This window comes from Coturnix japonica, chromosome 16 (assembly GCF_054131305.1).
Source record: "Coturnix japonica strain WE chromosome 16, WE-NBRP24, whole genome shotgun sequence".
NCBI lineage: Eukaryota > Metazoa > Chordata > Aves > Galliformes > Phasianidae > Coturnix > Coturnix japonica.
Window position 1 is genome coordinate 4,190,580 of NC_140678.1, and position 15,660 is coordinate 4,206,239.

The window sequence follows — 15,660 nt, forward strand, 5'->3', positions numbered from 1 at the left end:
AGATCAGGTTGCCCAGGGCCCTGTCCAACCTGGTCTTGAACACCTCCAAGGACGGGGCATCCACAACCTCACTGGGCAGCCTGTTCCAGGACCTAACCACCCTTCTAGTAAAGAACTTTCCCCTAACATCCAACCTAAATCTTCCCTCCTTCAACTTAAAACCATTTCCCCTAGTCCTGCTATCATCAGCCCTTTCGAAGAGTTTACTCCCCTCCTGGGAGTAAGTTCCCTTCAGGTACTGAAAGGCTGCAATGAGGTCACCCCGCAACCTTCTCTTCTCCAGGCTGAACAAACCCAACTCCCTCAGCCTGTCCTCATAGGGGAGGTGCTCCAGCCCCCTGATCATCTTTGTGGCCCTCCTCTGGACCCTTTCCAAAATCTCCATATCTTTTTTGTACTGAGGGCTCCACACCTGGACACAGTACTCCAGATGGGGCCTCACAAGAGCAGAGTAGAGAGGGACGATCACCTCCCTATTCCTGCTGACCACCCCTCTCCTGATGGAGCCCAGGATCCCATTTGCTTTTCGGGCTGCCAGAGCGCACTGCTGGCTCATGTTAAGTTTCTCATCTATCAGGACCCCTAGGTCTTTTTCGGGGAGATTGTGATCCTGAAGTACTCAGCCAATGAGGAACTGGGGGAGAAAGTGATCAGCTTGGAGTAACTGGGCCTAAAAGTTGCAACGCTGCTTTCTGCATGCTCTCCTGCTTGAAGGGGACCTGCCGTTGCCGTTGCAATTGCCAATCAATTGCCATCCTGATAAGTGATCTAGATATTTCTTCACTGGGCACCAGAGGGCAGCACTGGTCATCAGAGCCCCATTATCTGACTCAGTTCTTTCTGGGGTGCCATGTAGCCACAAGAATTTTTTCTTGAGACCTAATATGGTGTTTAGAGGACAGTACTGCATGATGGGATACTGCATATGTTTCAAGCCGCCCAGCGGTTGCCTCCACCGTGGTAAGCACATAATGATCGGGACAGGCTGGATGGCTGGGCTGAACCCATTGGGATGAGGTTCAACAAGACCAAGAGCCGGATCCTGCGCTTTGACCACATCATCCCCAGGCAAATCTTCAGGTGTGGGGCAGAGTGGCTGGAAGGCTGCGTAGAGGACCTGGACCTGGGGGCAGTGATCGATGCTTGGCTGAACTTGAGCCATTGGTGTGCCCAGCAGGCCAAGAAGGCCAACAGCATCCTGGCTTGTATCAGAAACAGCATTGGCAGCAGGAGCAGGGCAGTGATTGTCCCCTTATACTCATCTCTGATGAGGCCGCACCTCCCGTGCTGTGTCCACTTTTGGGCCCCTCACTGCAAGGAAGACATCACAACCTTGGAGCGTGTCCAGAGGAAATGACTGTGGTCATCTGAAGGCTTTGTTGGTTGTCAGAGGGCTCCACTGGTTGTCAGAGATGTTCATTGACCATCAGAAGGCTTCAGTGATCGAGAAGGGGTGTCACTGGTCATCAGAGGGCTTCGTTGGTCATCGGGAGATTGGAGGTGTCTGTGGGAGGGGATATGCGGACTTTGGGTAATGGGGTTGGGGCTCTGACACAAGAGGCATAAAGCAGACCCAAAGGAGGGCCAAGTGTCTGCAATAAGAGAGCGGCTAAAAGGAGGGTGACGTGGTCACACTGTGTCCATGCAGAAGTGGATCAAAGTGTAACAGGTTTGGGAGGAACTGTATGGAGGCGCTGAGAGAGAGCAGAGGGAGGTTATTGGGGCTGCTTGGCAGCATGAGGAGCTCCATCCTTTAGGACTTTGGAGCAGGTGATGCGACAGGGTGGGGAAGGCCACAGGGGTGCAGGACATGGTGTGCATGGCATGGAGCTGGGGAAGGCTCCCGGCACTTTGAGGTGGCCACAGCCAGGCAAGGACAGATCCCAGCTGTCCCTGCTGAGCATGAGAACAAGGACACAGACACGCAGCGTGTAGCTTTGCTGAGGGATTTATTGATCATCATGGGATGTCACTGATTATCAGGGTCTTCACTGGGCACCAGAGGATGTCAGAGGGCAGCACTGGCAAGGAGGAGCCTTGTCCCTGCAGGGTTTGTCCCCAGGGACTCAGGGCAGGAGAAGGACTGGCAGCAGCCAAGAGACCCAGGGCAGGACGTTGAGTCCCCTGGGGACAGAAGCCACAGCCCCTGTCCCACCTTAATGATGAATCTGGGCCATCCATAGGGCCTGCCCCCTCCAGATCCGTTCCTCTGCACAGCTTCATGGAGTGCAAGGGAAGGGCTGGAGGTGACAGTGCCCAGGTCCCCTGGAACAGGCCACAGACAGTCATCAATTAATGCCATCATGACTATGCCATCAATTAATTCCCAGCCCCTGATGCCCGGTCCTCAGGGCTGCGGAGACACCCAGCGTCCCCCAAGTGCCCTGTGGTGCAGGGGCCCATTGTGAGCGCTAGAACAACGTGGCCAAGTCACGGTCCTGTAGCCTGCTCAGCCCCAACTGCCCCCCATTGCCTAGCAGGGCCACCAAACATACACATTTACTAGATCAGGTTGCCCAGGGCCCTGTCCAACCTGGTCTTGAACACCTCCAAGGACGGGGCATCAACAGCCTCCCTGGGCAGCCTGTTCCAGGGCCTAACCACTCTCCTAGTGAAGAACTTCCCCCTAACATCCAACGTAAATCTTCCCTCTTTTAACTTAAAACCATTTCCCCTAGTCCTGCTGTTGTCAGCCCTTTTGAAGAGTTTAGTCCCCTCCTGCGAGTAAGTTCCCATCAGGTATTGAAAGGCTGCAATGAGGTCACCCCGCAGCCTTCTCTCCTCCAGGCTGAACAAGCCCAACTCCCTCAGCCTGTCCTCATAGGGGAGGTGCTCCAGCCCCCTGATCATCTTCCTGGCCTTCCTCTGGACCCTTTCCAAAATCTCCATGTCTTTCTTGTACTGAGGGCTCCACACCTGGACACAGTACTCCAGATGGGGCCTCACAAGAGCAGAGTAGAGAGGGACAATCACCTCCCTATCCCTGCTGACCACCCCTCTCCTGACAGAGCCCAGGATCCCATTTGATTTTCGAGCTGCCAGAGTGCACTGTTGGCTCATGTTGAGTCTTTCGTCCATCAGGACCCCCAGGTCCTTCTCTGCCGAGCTGCTCTCAAGGACCACTCCTCCCAGCCTGTACAGGTGCCTGGGGTTCTTCCAGCCCAAGTGCAAAACCTTGCACTTTGCTGTGTTGAACCTCATTAGGTTGACCTGAGCCCAGCTTTCCAGCCTGTTGAGGTCCCTCTGAATGGCATCCCTTCCTTCCACCGTATCGACCGCACCACTCAGCTTGGTGTCGTCAGCAAACTTGCTGAGGGTGCACTCCATTCCCTCATCGATGTCATTAATAAAGATGTTAAAGAGCACCGGTCCCAAGACAAACCCTTGAGGGACACCGCTTGTTACCGGCCTCCACCTGGACATAGAGCCATTGACCACCACTCTCTGTCTGCGGCCTTTCAACCAATTGCTTATCCATCGAGTTGTCCACCCATCAAACCCACTTCCCTCCAATTTGGAGATGAGGATGTGGTGGGGGACCATGTCAAAGGCCTTGCTCAGGTCCAGGTAAATGACATCGGTCGCCTTCCCTTGGTCCACCAACGCTGTCACTCCATCATAGAAGGCCACAAGATTAGTTAAGCATGACCTTCCCCTGGTGAAGCCATGCTGGCTGTCTCAGATCACATGCTCATTCTTTATGTGATCGAGCATGTTGTTCAGGAGGATCTGTTTCATCATCTTCCCAGGCATGGAGGTGAGACTCACTGGCCTGTAGTTCCCCGGGTCCTCCCTGCTCCCCTTCTTGTATATGGGAGTGATGTGACCCTTCCTCCAATCGTCTGGGACCTCACCTGACAGCCACGACTTCTCAAATATGATGGAGAGCGGCTCGGCAACAACCTCAGCCAGCTCCTTCAGGACCCTGGGATGCACGCCATCTGGCCCCATAGACTTGTACTCATTCAGTCTAAGGAGGCACTCTCGGACTTGCTCTACCCTTACAGTGGGGAGGGATTTACCTCCTTGGTCCCCACATAGAGGTTTGGGGATGCAGGGCTTAGGGACGTGAAAAAGACTAGAATCCTGGCCACCAGTGAAGACCGAGGTGAAGAACTCATTCAGCACCTCAGCCTTCTCTTCATCTGTTGAAGCCAGTTCTCCTTTTAAACTTACCAAAGTAGGTACGCCCGTTTTGGCCTGTCTCTTATGGCCAATGTACCTGAAGGAGGTTTTCTTATTGTTTTTCACGTCCCTTGCCAAGTTCAGTTCTGCCTGCGCCTTGGCTTTCCTGATCCCACGTCTGCAAGTTCGGACGGCATCCCTGTATTCTTCCCAGGTGACACAGCCTTGTTTCCAGAGCTTGTACACCCCTTTCTTCGCCCTCAGTTCTCTCAGCAGATTCTTGCTGAGCCATGGCGGTTTCCCACCTTGCCTGCCCACTTTCTTATTCAGGGGAATGGAGACCTCTTGTGCTTCCAGGAGGGCATCCTTGAAGAGCAGCCCAAGTCCATCCCATATCTACAGCCCAGCCCATATATATTCCATTTCCGATATCCCATCCCGTATCCATCGCACATCCATATCCCCACAGCCCACATCCCAATCCCAAACCTCACAGCCAAATCCCACTTCCAATGCCCCAATCCCAATTCCAAGTCCCTCATCTCTAATCCATCTCCCACCTGTCCATCCCAATCCCTCATTCCTTATCCCGATCCCAATCCCACATCCCGTCCACGGTAAAAACAGAACGCATCCCAAGCCCCGCCCCCGCCCCACCCCGCCGCCGGTCTCTGATTGGCCAGCGGCAGTTTCGACCTGCCCCCGGCCTCTCATTGGTCAGCGGCAACTCCGACCCGCCCCCGGCCTCCCATTGGCCAGCGTCAGCTCCGTTCCGCCCCCACCTTCTCATTGGTCAGCGGCAGCGCCGACGAGTATCGCTGTCTCATTGGTCAGCGGCAGTGCCGCCGGCTCCGATTGGCTGAGGCTCCGCGCGCGGGAGCAGCCGTCATCTTGTGGCTCGGGGCCGCCTGGCTGTTACTTCATTCGGCTGAAGCCGCTGCCGCAGCCAGGGCCGCCCTTCACGGCAGCGCCGCTGCAGCCGCTGCGCGCCGGAGCTGTCCGGGCAGCACCGAGACGGAACCGCGGCACGACGGGAGCGGTGCTGAGGACGGCGGCGCCGGAGGTGTGCGGGAGGTCGGGTCCGGGCCAGGGCGAGGAACCGTGCGCGGCCCGAAGCGGCCCGCCCTGCCCTGCCCTGCCCTCCCCTCCGGCGTGGGATGCGGGGATTTGGAGCGGTTGAAGGACTCGGGGCCTTAACGGCCGCAGCGCTGCTGCCCGCATCCGGGCGGTGCCCCCCCCCCGAGGCGTCCAGCGCTGCTCCCGGTGCCCCCCGGGGCTGAGGTGGGCTGTGGGTGTAGGGGGCAGTGAGGGAGGAGTGGGGGCACTGGGGGAGTTTAGGAGGCTGTGGGAGGACTATGGGGTAATATGGGGCTGTAGGGAGAGTGTAGGGTAATGTGGGGCTGTGGGGGGCAGTGGGATGGATATATAGGTGAATAGTGGGGGATATGGGGTTGTAGTGGGCTGTGTGGGGATACCAAGGGATATGAGGAAATGGGTAGGTGTGAGGGGAATGTGTGGTCTGCCGGTGGCTGTAGGGGGATATGGGGATGTAGGTAGCTGTTGTGGGAATATAGAAAGGTGTGAGGGGGCTGTCAGGAGAGATCTGGGGCTATAGGGAGCACTGAGGATGCTGAAGAGGGATATAGGGCTGTGCGGGGCTTATAGAGGAGGATCTGGGGCTGTAGGGTGCTAGGGGGGCTTCAGGGGTAGATGTAGGTGTATATGGGACTATGGGGAGCTTCCTAGTGGCCACAGGGGGGCTATGGGGTTCTAGAAAGTTGTGTGGAACTAATGAAGTGGTATAGGAGGCTATGGGACAGCGGGGGCTCTGGGGAGGATATAGGGGACTGTGGAGGGGGTCCAGGGCTGATTCTGTGCTTTGGGGGGCTACAGGGGATCATGGGGCTGTAGGGAGCTGGGGGGCTGGGGTGCTCTGTAGGGCTGTGGGGGAGCTCTAAGGTTCTAAGTGGGGCCTGTAGGGTGCTCTGGGTAGGCTATAGGAGGATTATGGGGGATACGTGTCTCTAGGGGGCTGTGGGTGGGCAGTAAGAAGATTCTAGTGGGATACAGGGCTATAGGGGATGTATGGGGCTATAGGGTGGGTTGTAGGGGCATGTGGGGTCAAGAAGGCTCTCCCTCGCTTCCCCATTCCCTTTGCCCCTCCCTTCCCCCTTCCATAGCAGAGTGGGTGAAATGCTAGCTCTGAAGTTTGAATCAGAATTGGAATTGTATTGGATTAGAATATGACAGTTTTGTGGTCTTGGATCTGAACTGTGTTTTCTTCTGGGGCTTCAGGTCCAGGTACTGTTTAATAATGGCTTTGGAGAAGGTTTCAGCGTCCAGTCTCCTGCTCAGGAAGAAAGAAGGAGGTTTCTGGAGGACTTGCTGACGAGTGGAGCTGCTGAACCTCCCCTTCCAAGAAGGCAGCAGGTGAGGCCGTGGTGCATCTCAGCCATTCCATAGTGCAAGGTAGCAGTGATTCAGGCTGTGCTTTGCTCTGATTCTCCAGCAGCACTTGTGCTTGTATGTGAGCAGCAGGCGGCCGCTAAGGTTGTGTGCTGGCTGCAGGCTGGGCAGGCACGGGAAGCACTGCCTGCAGCAGCACCAGCTGAGCCGAGGTACCAATGGGCTGGACTGGAAGCACTGAGGTTTTGGGGGCCTGATGCACAGAGGGAGGCCAATAAAGAGACCACGAGTCCATGAGTATTTAAGGCACAAAGGAAGGCTTAGAGGGGTGATGGAGAACACGTCTGGAGGCACAGATGCCTGCAAGCTGCTCTGGAAGCATAGAGGGAGGCCTGAAGGCCTAGAGGTTGCCCAGGAGGCTTAGAGGCCTTCAGGTAAAATAGCCTGGAGAGAGGCTAAGAGCCTGGCCAAGAGGCCTTGCAGCTTAGTAGTCCTGAGGCCAAACTGAGGCATGGAGGCCAAGAAAGAGGGAGTCTAGATGAGCAGAGGCCAAGAGGAACTGGAGGTCAAGTGCCCTCCAACCTCAGGGTCTGGACAGCTACAGCCCAAGAAGGCTGATGGCCTTGAAGTTGGACTGGAGATCTTGAGACGGTCTTTGCTCCCCCTCCAGCTGGTTGTGAAGAGCCCTTCCGTTGTGGAGAGGGCTGCGGGTTGAGTTCAGCATCTCCTGATGTGTCACAGAGATCCAGGGCTTTCAAGAAGCTGCTTCTTTAAAGTGCTTTGGATGGTGGATGTTCCTAGACAGAGCGCTTGTCTCCTCCAAGCTCTGAAGCCCAAGGTTTGTTCTGCAGGTCCCGCTGATGGCACAGGCATCAAACAGCCCAGAGCTCGTGGCTGGGGAGAGGCTGCGTATTGTGTTGTGAAGGGAGAACTGGAGGAGGGCTTTGAGCAGCGCTGTGCAGGAATGCAAGCAGCTGGTAAGAGAGAGGAGGTGTGTGTGCTGAGAGCAAGGGCTGTACGGCTCATCTCTGGGTGCTGACAGGGAATGCAGGCAGAGCTCTTTGCTCTCTGTTCTTTCCTGCAAGTCTGCGGCCCTTCAGAGCGTGCTGAGTTTGGGCAGCACGATGACAAGCCAAGGGTGGCAGCAGGAGATGCAGCACAGCCCTCTCCAGCAGCCAGGTGCATTTGTTCCTCTTGCTGCTTCTTAAGAAGGTGTGTTGAGCTTCCACAGTTGGTGCCATGGTAGCCTGTTTTGAAGGCTTTTAAGCTCTTCCTCTGATGCTCGCATCTTAAGACAGCGAAGGACTTCCCTGGCTGTGTAGGAATGGTTCCTGTACAAGGGCCTGGCTGTCTGTGTCTGTTCCAGATGCTGAAGGGGATGGTGATGTGAGTGCAATGATGGAGCTGGCTTTTGAATGGCAATTGCACCCGGCTGATGTGCAGCTCTTTCTGACACAGGCAGGAGACGGGTGGTGGGACTACAGCTCCTCTGGCAGTTTTGCAGCAAAGCTGTTAAGTAGAAGATAGGGATTTCTTTACTAGGAGAGTGGTGAGGTCTTGGAACAGGCTGCCCAGGGACATTGTGGATGCCCCATCCCTGGAGGTGTCCAAGGCCAGACTGGATGGGGCCCTGGGTAACCTGGTCTAGTAAACATGGAAGTTTGGTGGCCCTGCCAGGCAGGGGGGTTGGAGCTTCATGATCTTTGATGCCCCTTCCAACCTGGGTCATTCTGTGGTTCTCTGACTCTGTGATTTGAAAGAAGAAGAACTCAGCTATGTTTCCTGTTCTTCCGCTGGCTATCCCCTGGCCTCGGCCCAGATTACCATTGCATTGCAGTAGGTGTTCCTTCCATCCCCGTGGCTGCCCCTTGCTTTCCAGAAGGTTGCCCTTTCTTTCCCACGACAGCCCGCCCATAATTCCCTGAATGCCCCAATACCCGTCAGTATTTCCCATCCAAGAACCTGTAGCCACCCCGCAACCCCCACAGAGCCCCAGAACCCTTCCAGGACTTCCTCAGACCCAGTACGCCTTCCCCATTGCTAGCCTGACAGGACCCCCATCACCATTCAAGGACTCCCAGAGCCCTGCTGGGGCCCCTCTTCACCCCCGTATCCTTCCAGATCCCATCCAGCAGCACGGTGCTGGGACAGGAGGGGCTGCTGCAGGAGGGGAATGCAGTGCTGGAAAAGGTGTAGGGCACAGATGTGGCGTAGGGGGCCCGGGGGCATGTAGAGAGTGGTTTGGGGTGAGAATGGGGGATGTGGGTCAGTGTTGGAGTGCATGTATTGAGTTCTTCCTGAGAGGAAATTGGGGTTCCCTGTGGCCCAAAGGTGGAGCCCTGATCTATCACCACACATGACCCCATAACCCCATATAACTCCACGTGACCCCAAGGCTCCACATGACCCATAACCCCATAAGCCCAGATGAGGCTGTGGACAGTGCTGGGTCTGTTCCTGGGTCATTCAGGGGGTACTGTAGAGTGGCTCTGGGGTTGCTGTAGAACAGCACTCTCTATATGCCCTAGACCCTCATCTCGCCCACATCCTGGGGGCAAGATGGAAGTCTAAGGGGCTATGGGGGAGTCCCGTGTGCAGGACAGATTCATCACCTGCTGCCCCACAGCAGCCCCCAGAGCCATCCTAGTGCAGCCCTGGAACAGCCCCATCACTGCCCACGGCCCGTGGCCAGCAGCAGTTCCAGCACCAGCACTGTGTTGGGTAAAGGCAGCTCCTAGGTGTGGCTCTGCCCCACAGCTTCCCCAGAGTGCCCCTTAGCCTTCCCGTAGGCATCCTTTCACTGCCCCACCACCCCGTGTGGCTTCCCCCCATCCCAGCAGATCCCCCTCACATCACTTCTGTACCTTCACAAGTTTTCTTTTTCTGGCTTTCTCATTCACCCCTACACGCCAACGGAACATTGCACCAACATTCTGCAACCATTCATGTGGGCTCTTATCCAACCAGAGCCGCCATCCATTCTTTCTTCTCCTCGAGGTGTCCTTGGTTCTTGTGCTGTTTATCTTGCTCCGCAGCTGCTGCTCCGTGCAGTCCTTCTTGTGTTCCCACAGTAAGGACTGCCAGGAAAGAAACCATTTGCCAAACCTCTGCGCCACAGACTGCCAAGGAACTCCATACGTTCCCAGGAATGGCAGGAGGGTGCTGACTATGGATACACGGCTACGGACTCCAGACAGCCTGATGAAATGAGTACGGGATGGCCATGGTGCCTGAGGGCGGTGGCTGCTCTGATGCTCGATATTCAAAAAGCCCATAAATCTACACTGGGCCAAAGGATCCCGGTTTTAATATCTCCTACATTGTTGACTGTATTGGAGGCAAAGCGGGACATTGGCTCTCACCCCAAAGAAATAATTGTTCCTAATATTGTCAACCCAGTATCTTTCCTTAGCAGACCTCATGGAGAATCAGTATTACGTGACTGCTTTGAAACAACTGAAGCTGCACGTTGCTGCCGGTCCGTCGGACCTGAAGGATGAACCCTTAGAAGATGCAGAAGTTCCTGGTTTCCCGACAGCTGCAGTTTTGTGAGACAAGGAGGCTGCAAGGCAGGATATGCAGTAACTGTTACTGAGCAGGTAATGGAAGCACTACCATCAGCTGTGGGGACTTCCCCTCAGAAGGCTGGAATAACTGCCTTGACAAGAGCCTTAATTATATCGACCGATGCTAATTATGTCTTTGGGGTGCCACACGCTCATAGTGCCATCTGAAAATGGCAAGGATTGCTCACACACAAGGAAAACAGTATGATGTAAATCTACCAATGGTTATTATACGCTGTAAAGGACATCAGAAAGGCAACACTGTACAGGAAATAGGGAATAAGATGATGGGTCAGGTGGCAGAACAGGCAGTTGAAGAAGGTTTCAGTTCCAGACGGTAAACTTAAAATCTCTGAACCTGAGTCAAAACCTGTAAAATATTCTAAAGAGGACAGGAGTGCAATTAATGATTTAAAAGGGAAGAGAGCAAGCTGAAAGGTGGGTGCATGCCCAGATGGTCGCATTCTTCTGCCCCTTAGTATTTTATGGACACTGGTTATAAGGGAAGGTAAGGGGATACACTGGGCAAATGGACTCTACAAAGTACGATCCCAGTGCCAGGAACAGGGCACAAGTGGGCCTAATGGGAAAGGGTACCTTCCAGGGCAACAGTGGCAAATTGAGTTCTCAGAGCTACCAAGAAAAGGGGGGTATCGCTGTATGTTGGTACCTTTTTTAGTGGCCGGAGGCTTCCCTTGTAGAACTGTTCAGGCACGTGCAGTCATTAAAGTATTTTGACAGGAGATGATTCCAAGATGCTGAGGAACTACTTGGTCTGTCAAGGAAAGTGCTCCATGGAAAGTTAAACATAAAGAAATGACGAGTCGGTCACTAATTTGCTTTGCAGTGTAATTAGTAGCTTTCCAAAAACATAATACTTCCTTGATTGCTGGGTCTGTACACGATTACCAAAGGCAGGGACGGAAGCACCGTGATCTGGGATCCTGTGACTAAATTCATCTGCTCAGTACAGATATAAAAGCGGTCAAAGGGAGTCCATTTACTGAGGGGCAGGTGCCATATTAAACAGTGGCCGCTATGAAGGGAAGTAATAAGACTCTGATTAATGGGCATGAGTATCAAAACGGAAGTAATAGAATGAGCAAGTGTTGTTCGGGTAAAGGCTTTGGGTGGCTGTGGGGAGATGGGAGAGCTCAAACTCCCACCTGGCATAGTGAGGACTATGTGGAGCCAGTATAAAAATGCAAGGTGGGCTAAGAAGGGTGAATAAGCCATTGGTAAGGTGTAATATGGGATGCCATAGCTTTGTGAGAGCTCTTATCGTGGTCTTAAAAGTAGCACCGCTGTGAAGGGCTATAGTGAGCGTCTCTGCAGCTTGAGAAATGCCTGAGAATGCAGGTGCCCTGTGGGCAGTCCAAGAGGAGGTATCCCCTTTATCCAAAGTTGTATTGCAACGTGAAGTAGGCAGGCATAACACTGATTGGGGAATGGCTTTCTCTGGACTATGGGATAAATTACTAGTTGCCAATTTTAGGATGGTTCAAACAGCTTTTCTTAGTTTGCATCACCTTGCTACTCTTGTGTTCGACTTGTGTGGGAAGGTGGTGCTCTTTGTGTCTGTGCCAGGATGCCATAAGGGAATACGAGGTATGGGAGAGGCGTGAGCTAAGAGAAAAGGTGGAGAGCGGGGCTTATTTCAGAACACATCAAGAAAGAATCAAATGATCCAGCAGGTGGAAGTCCTGGTAGGTGAAAGAAAAGGGGGGAACTGAAGGGTGATAGAAGGGCCCCACAGTGAGGGAGAGAAAGAAAGTGTCACAGAAACTGGGACAGGGGAGTGGAAAGATGGTTTCTGTCAAAGTTGTTAGAAGAATGGGGAGTGCAGACAGTGAGTGTGGAAAAACAAGGGGGATGAAGGCCATAAAGATAAGGGTGGAAAAGCCCGAGAACAGTGGAGTGATTAGATGTCCACAGGGCAGCTGGAACCATTTTGGAGGGTGCCCCTCCTGCAGGGTTGAAAGTTTACAGCAAGGAAGATGACAAGGCTTAGTGAGGAAGATGATGAGCCTTCATCCCAGCCCGTAATGCTTCCGCCTTTCCTTTCTCTTCCACTCGCAGGGGGTCTGGATTCCCACCTTTGGCTCCTTTGACACCATCTCCAAGGACATCGGTACTGAGGACAGGACAGTGACTCTGTGCTGGCCCGTGTTTCACCTGGCCAGCAACCTCATAGCTATGCACCACCTCAAGGCCCGCAGGGGGTCCCTGCCAGGTAGGAGGGGGGATTAAATCTCTGCTGGCTTCGTGGACAGGGCAAACAGGGCCACCGCCTCCCTTCTCAGAAGCAGACCTCCCCTTCTGGGGAGCCTGTCCAAACGCGGGGCCGTTCTGGATGATGTCCCTTAGAAGCAGTTCTAGGTGGAACAGCAACCGTATCATCAACCCTGTATCTGGTATTTTCTCAGCCCCCAGGAAGGTGGAGCACCTGAAGTACAGCCAGGTAGCTACAGCTGCTTTTGTGAGCTGGCAGACAGCGCAGTCGTGCATCCAAAGCACGGTGTTGCTGCTCTCCGGCCGCCTGCAAAATGGGGAGAACGTGGCCATGGTCCTGAAGGACGTCGGAGTGCTCCTCATTGACGGGCTGACGTTCCAAATGAAGTTCTATTCACAGCATTGCCAACAGGTGAGGCTGGAGGCTGTGGGCTGAGATGTGCGTGGGGGTGACCGAACGAGAGCCCATTCCCTAACGCTAAAGTGTCGCTGCTTGTTTGTGGGCATCTGAGAGTGCTGGGATGGGGACGGCAGGATCCCCCCAGTTCACAGGGCTGGCCCCTCTCCACATCTCAGCCACTCAGGTGGACCTCTCCTGCTCTGTCCTTTCAGTGTTCTGCCACCCATCCGGGCAGTGCCTGAAGCCCCAGAGCAGCCAATGAGCTGCCAGCTGCAGGGCCTGGAGGGAACAGAGAGCCGAGAAGAGCTGGGCCGAACAAGATGCATCAAGTTCCTCGATGAAGAAGGAGGACCAGAGGAAGCCCAGCGTGAGGGTGCGCTGCCCGAGCTGCAGGAAGCCAAGGCCTCATGCAGCCAAGAGCCAGCATCGTCCTCTGGGTCCACGTCCAGCCTATCCACGGAGATCCCAGGCAAACCATCCATGCTGGCGCTTTGGGCATTCGAGTCAGTGAAACTTCTCAGGCAGAGGGCTAAGAAGATCAGCGAAGCGCAGGAGCAACCAAAGGAAATGGCAGCAGCAACATCTTGTGGTGAGACCTGCCTGCCCGAGCAGTCCTCCCACAGCAGATCTAGATTGCTGCCACCCATAACGGAAAAAACAGGGTCTCCCACTGAAAAGGCGGCAGCAGAAACATCTCACGTAGATCCCAGCCTGCCCAAGGAGCCCTCTGTTGTCAGATCTGGGTTGCTGCCACCCATTAAGGAAGGAGCGGGGTCTCCCGCTGAAGAGATGGCAGGAGCGGCTTCTCATGGCGAGACCAGCCATGAGTCCCCCGCCATCACATCCGCATTTCTGCCACCCATAAGGAAAGAAACAGGGTCTCCCAGGAGTCAGACTCCAAATACCACAGCCCCACTCCGCAGGAAGGGCACACATTCCCACGCTGATGTGGGTGTGTTGTGCCCAGGACAGTCAGAGCTCCACTAGAGGCTGCAAAACAGCTGCTGAGTCCCACTTATTCCATTGAGACCCATTTGTGTCATTCCTGCATGCCACCTCCTTGAAGAAAATCAAAGGAACAAGGAGACTGAGTGTGGACTCTTCCAAGACCTCTTGCCTCTTTAGGAGCAAAACCCTATAGCTGGAAGTGTTCGAGGCAAGGGGTAAAGAATGGCATGGCTTAGTAATATTGCTATTCTATAGCAACATTATTGCTATACCTATATTATTATAAATCTATATATCTGTATCTATTATATCTATCTATATCTATATCTATTATATATCTATATTAACTATATAATGTTGTATTCTCTTTCTATTCTACAGCACTACATCATAGCTAATATAAACATCTAAATACAAATAAACAATAATCAAAACACAATATGCACGTGTGTCTGTATACATATATATAGCCAGAGTTACTGACTGCACTGCCCTAGAATCAAATTCCCTTACGGTACACATCGAACATCCCGCCTAAGCCCAAGCCCAACCCCAAGCCTACGCCTACGCTATTCCTAACTTCTCCCTTGTTCTGCTTTCCAAGCCCCTGGATTGGCACACTGCTTTTTGGCCTGGCAGGGCACCTGGCAGGCTGGATTTTGGCCTTGGAGGTCTTCCTTTGCAATGTGCTATGGGGAAGGGAAGGGAAGGGGATCCAGTATGTTTAGTGCAGAGTCGGGGAGATTGTGAACCTGAAGTACTCAGCCAATGAGGAACTGGGGGAGAAAGTGATCAGCTTGGAGTAACTGGGCCTAAAAGTTGCAACGCTGCTTTCTGCATGCTCTCCTGCTTGAAGGGGACCTGCCGTTGCAATTGCCAATCAATTGCCATCCTGATAAGTGATCTAGATATTTCTTCACTGGGCACCAGAGGGCAGCACTGGTCATCAGAGCCCCATTATCTGACTCAGTTCTTTCTGGGGTGCCACGTAGCCACAAGAATTTTTTCTTGAGACCTAATATGGTGTTTAGAGGACAGTACTGCATGATGGGATACTGCATATGTTTCAAGCCGCCCAGCGGTTGCCTCCACCGTGGTAAGCACATAATGATCGGGACAGGCTGGATGGCTGGGCTGAACCCATTGGGATGAGGTTCAACAAGACCAAGAGCCGGATCCTGCGCTTTGACCACATCATCCCCAGGCAAATCTTCAGGTGTGGGGCAGAGTGGCTGGAAGGCTGCGTAGAGGACCTGGACCTGGGGGCAGTGATCGATGCTTGGCTGAACTTGAGCCATTGGTGTGCCCAGCAGGCCAAGAAGGCCAACAGCATCCTGGCTTGTATCAGAAACAGCATTGGCAGCAGGAGCGGGGCAGTGATTGTCCCCTTATACTCATCTCTGATGAGGCCGCACCTCCCGTGCTGTGTCCACTTTTGGGCCCCTCACTGCAAGGAAGACATCACAACCTTGGAGCGTGTCCAGAGGAAATGACTGTGGTCATCTGAAGGCTTTGTTGGTTGTCAGAGGGCTCCACTGGTTGTCAGAGATGTTCATTGACCATCAGAAGGCTTCAGTAATCGAGAAGGGGTGTCACTGGTCATCAGAGGGCTTCGTTGGTCATCGGGAGATTGGAGGTGTCTGTGGGAGGGGATATGCGGACTTTGGGTAATGGGGTTGGGGCTCTGACACAAGAGGCATAAAGCAGACCCAAAGGAGGGCCAAGTGTCTGCAATAAGAGAGCGGCTAAAAGGAGGGTGACGTGGTCACACTGTGTCCATGCAGAAGTGGATCAAAGTGTAACAGGTTTGGGAGGAACTGTATGGAGGCGCTGAGAGAGAGCAGAGGGAGGTTATTGGGGCTGCTTGGCAGCATGAGGAGCTCCATCCTTTAGGACTTTGGAGCAGGTGATGCGACAGGGTGGGGAAGGCCACAGGGGTGCAGGACATGGTGTGCATGGCATGGAGCTGGGGAAGGCTCCCGG

At 54.0% G+C, this 15,660-nt stretch overlaps 1 protein-coding gene across 1 annotated transcript; it reads left to right on the forward strand.

The window, feature by feature from the left end:
- Positions 1-5,032: 5,032 nt before the first annotated feature.
- On the forward strand, positions 5,033-13,037 carry LOC146758179 (uncharacterized). Its single transcript, XM_085517374.1, has 5 exons — positions 5,033-5,406; positions 6,421-11,803; positions 12,177-12,330; positions 12,524-12,741; positions 12,942-13,037. Exons 2-5 carry the CDS (start codon positions 11,780-11,782, stop codon positions 12,969-12,971), a joined length of 426 nt encoding a protein of 141 aa, XP_085373500.1. The 5' UTR covers positions 5,033-5,406; positions 6,421-11,779; the 3' UTR covers positions 12,972-13,037.
- The last annotated feature ends 2,623 nt before the right edge of the window (positions 13,038-15,660 follow it).

Bases quoted from the DNA above. Each gene is read 5' to 3' on its own strand.
- LOC146758179 (XM_085517374.1), top strand. From the start codon at position 11,780: ATGATCCAGCAGGTGGAAGTCCTG. The intron at 11,804-12,176 runs GTAGGTGAAAGA...TTCCACTCGCAG, and splicing joins TCCAGCAGGTGGAAGTCCTG to GGGGTCTGGATTCCCACCTT. The intron at 12,331-12,523 runs GTAGGAGGGGGG...GTATTTTCTCAG, and splicing joins CCGCAGGGGGTCCCTGCCAG to CCCCCAGGAAGGTGGAGCAC.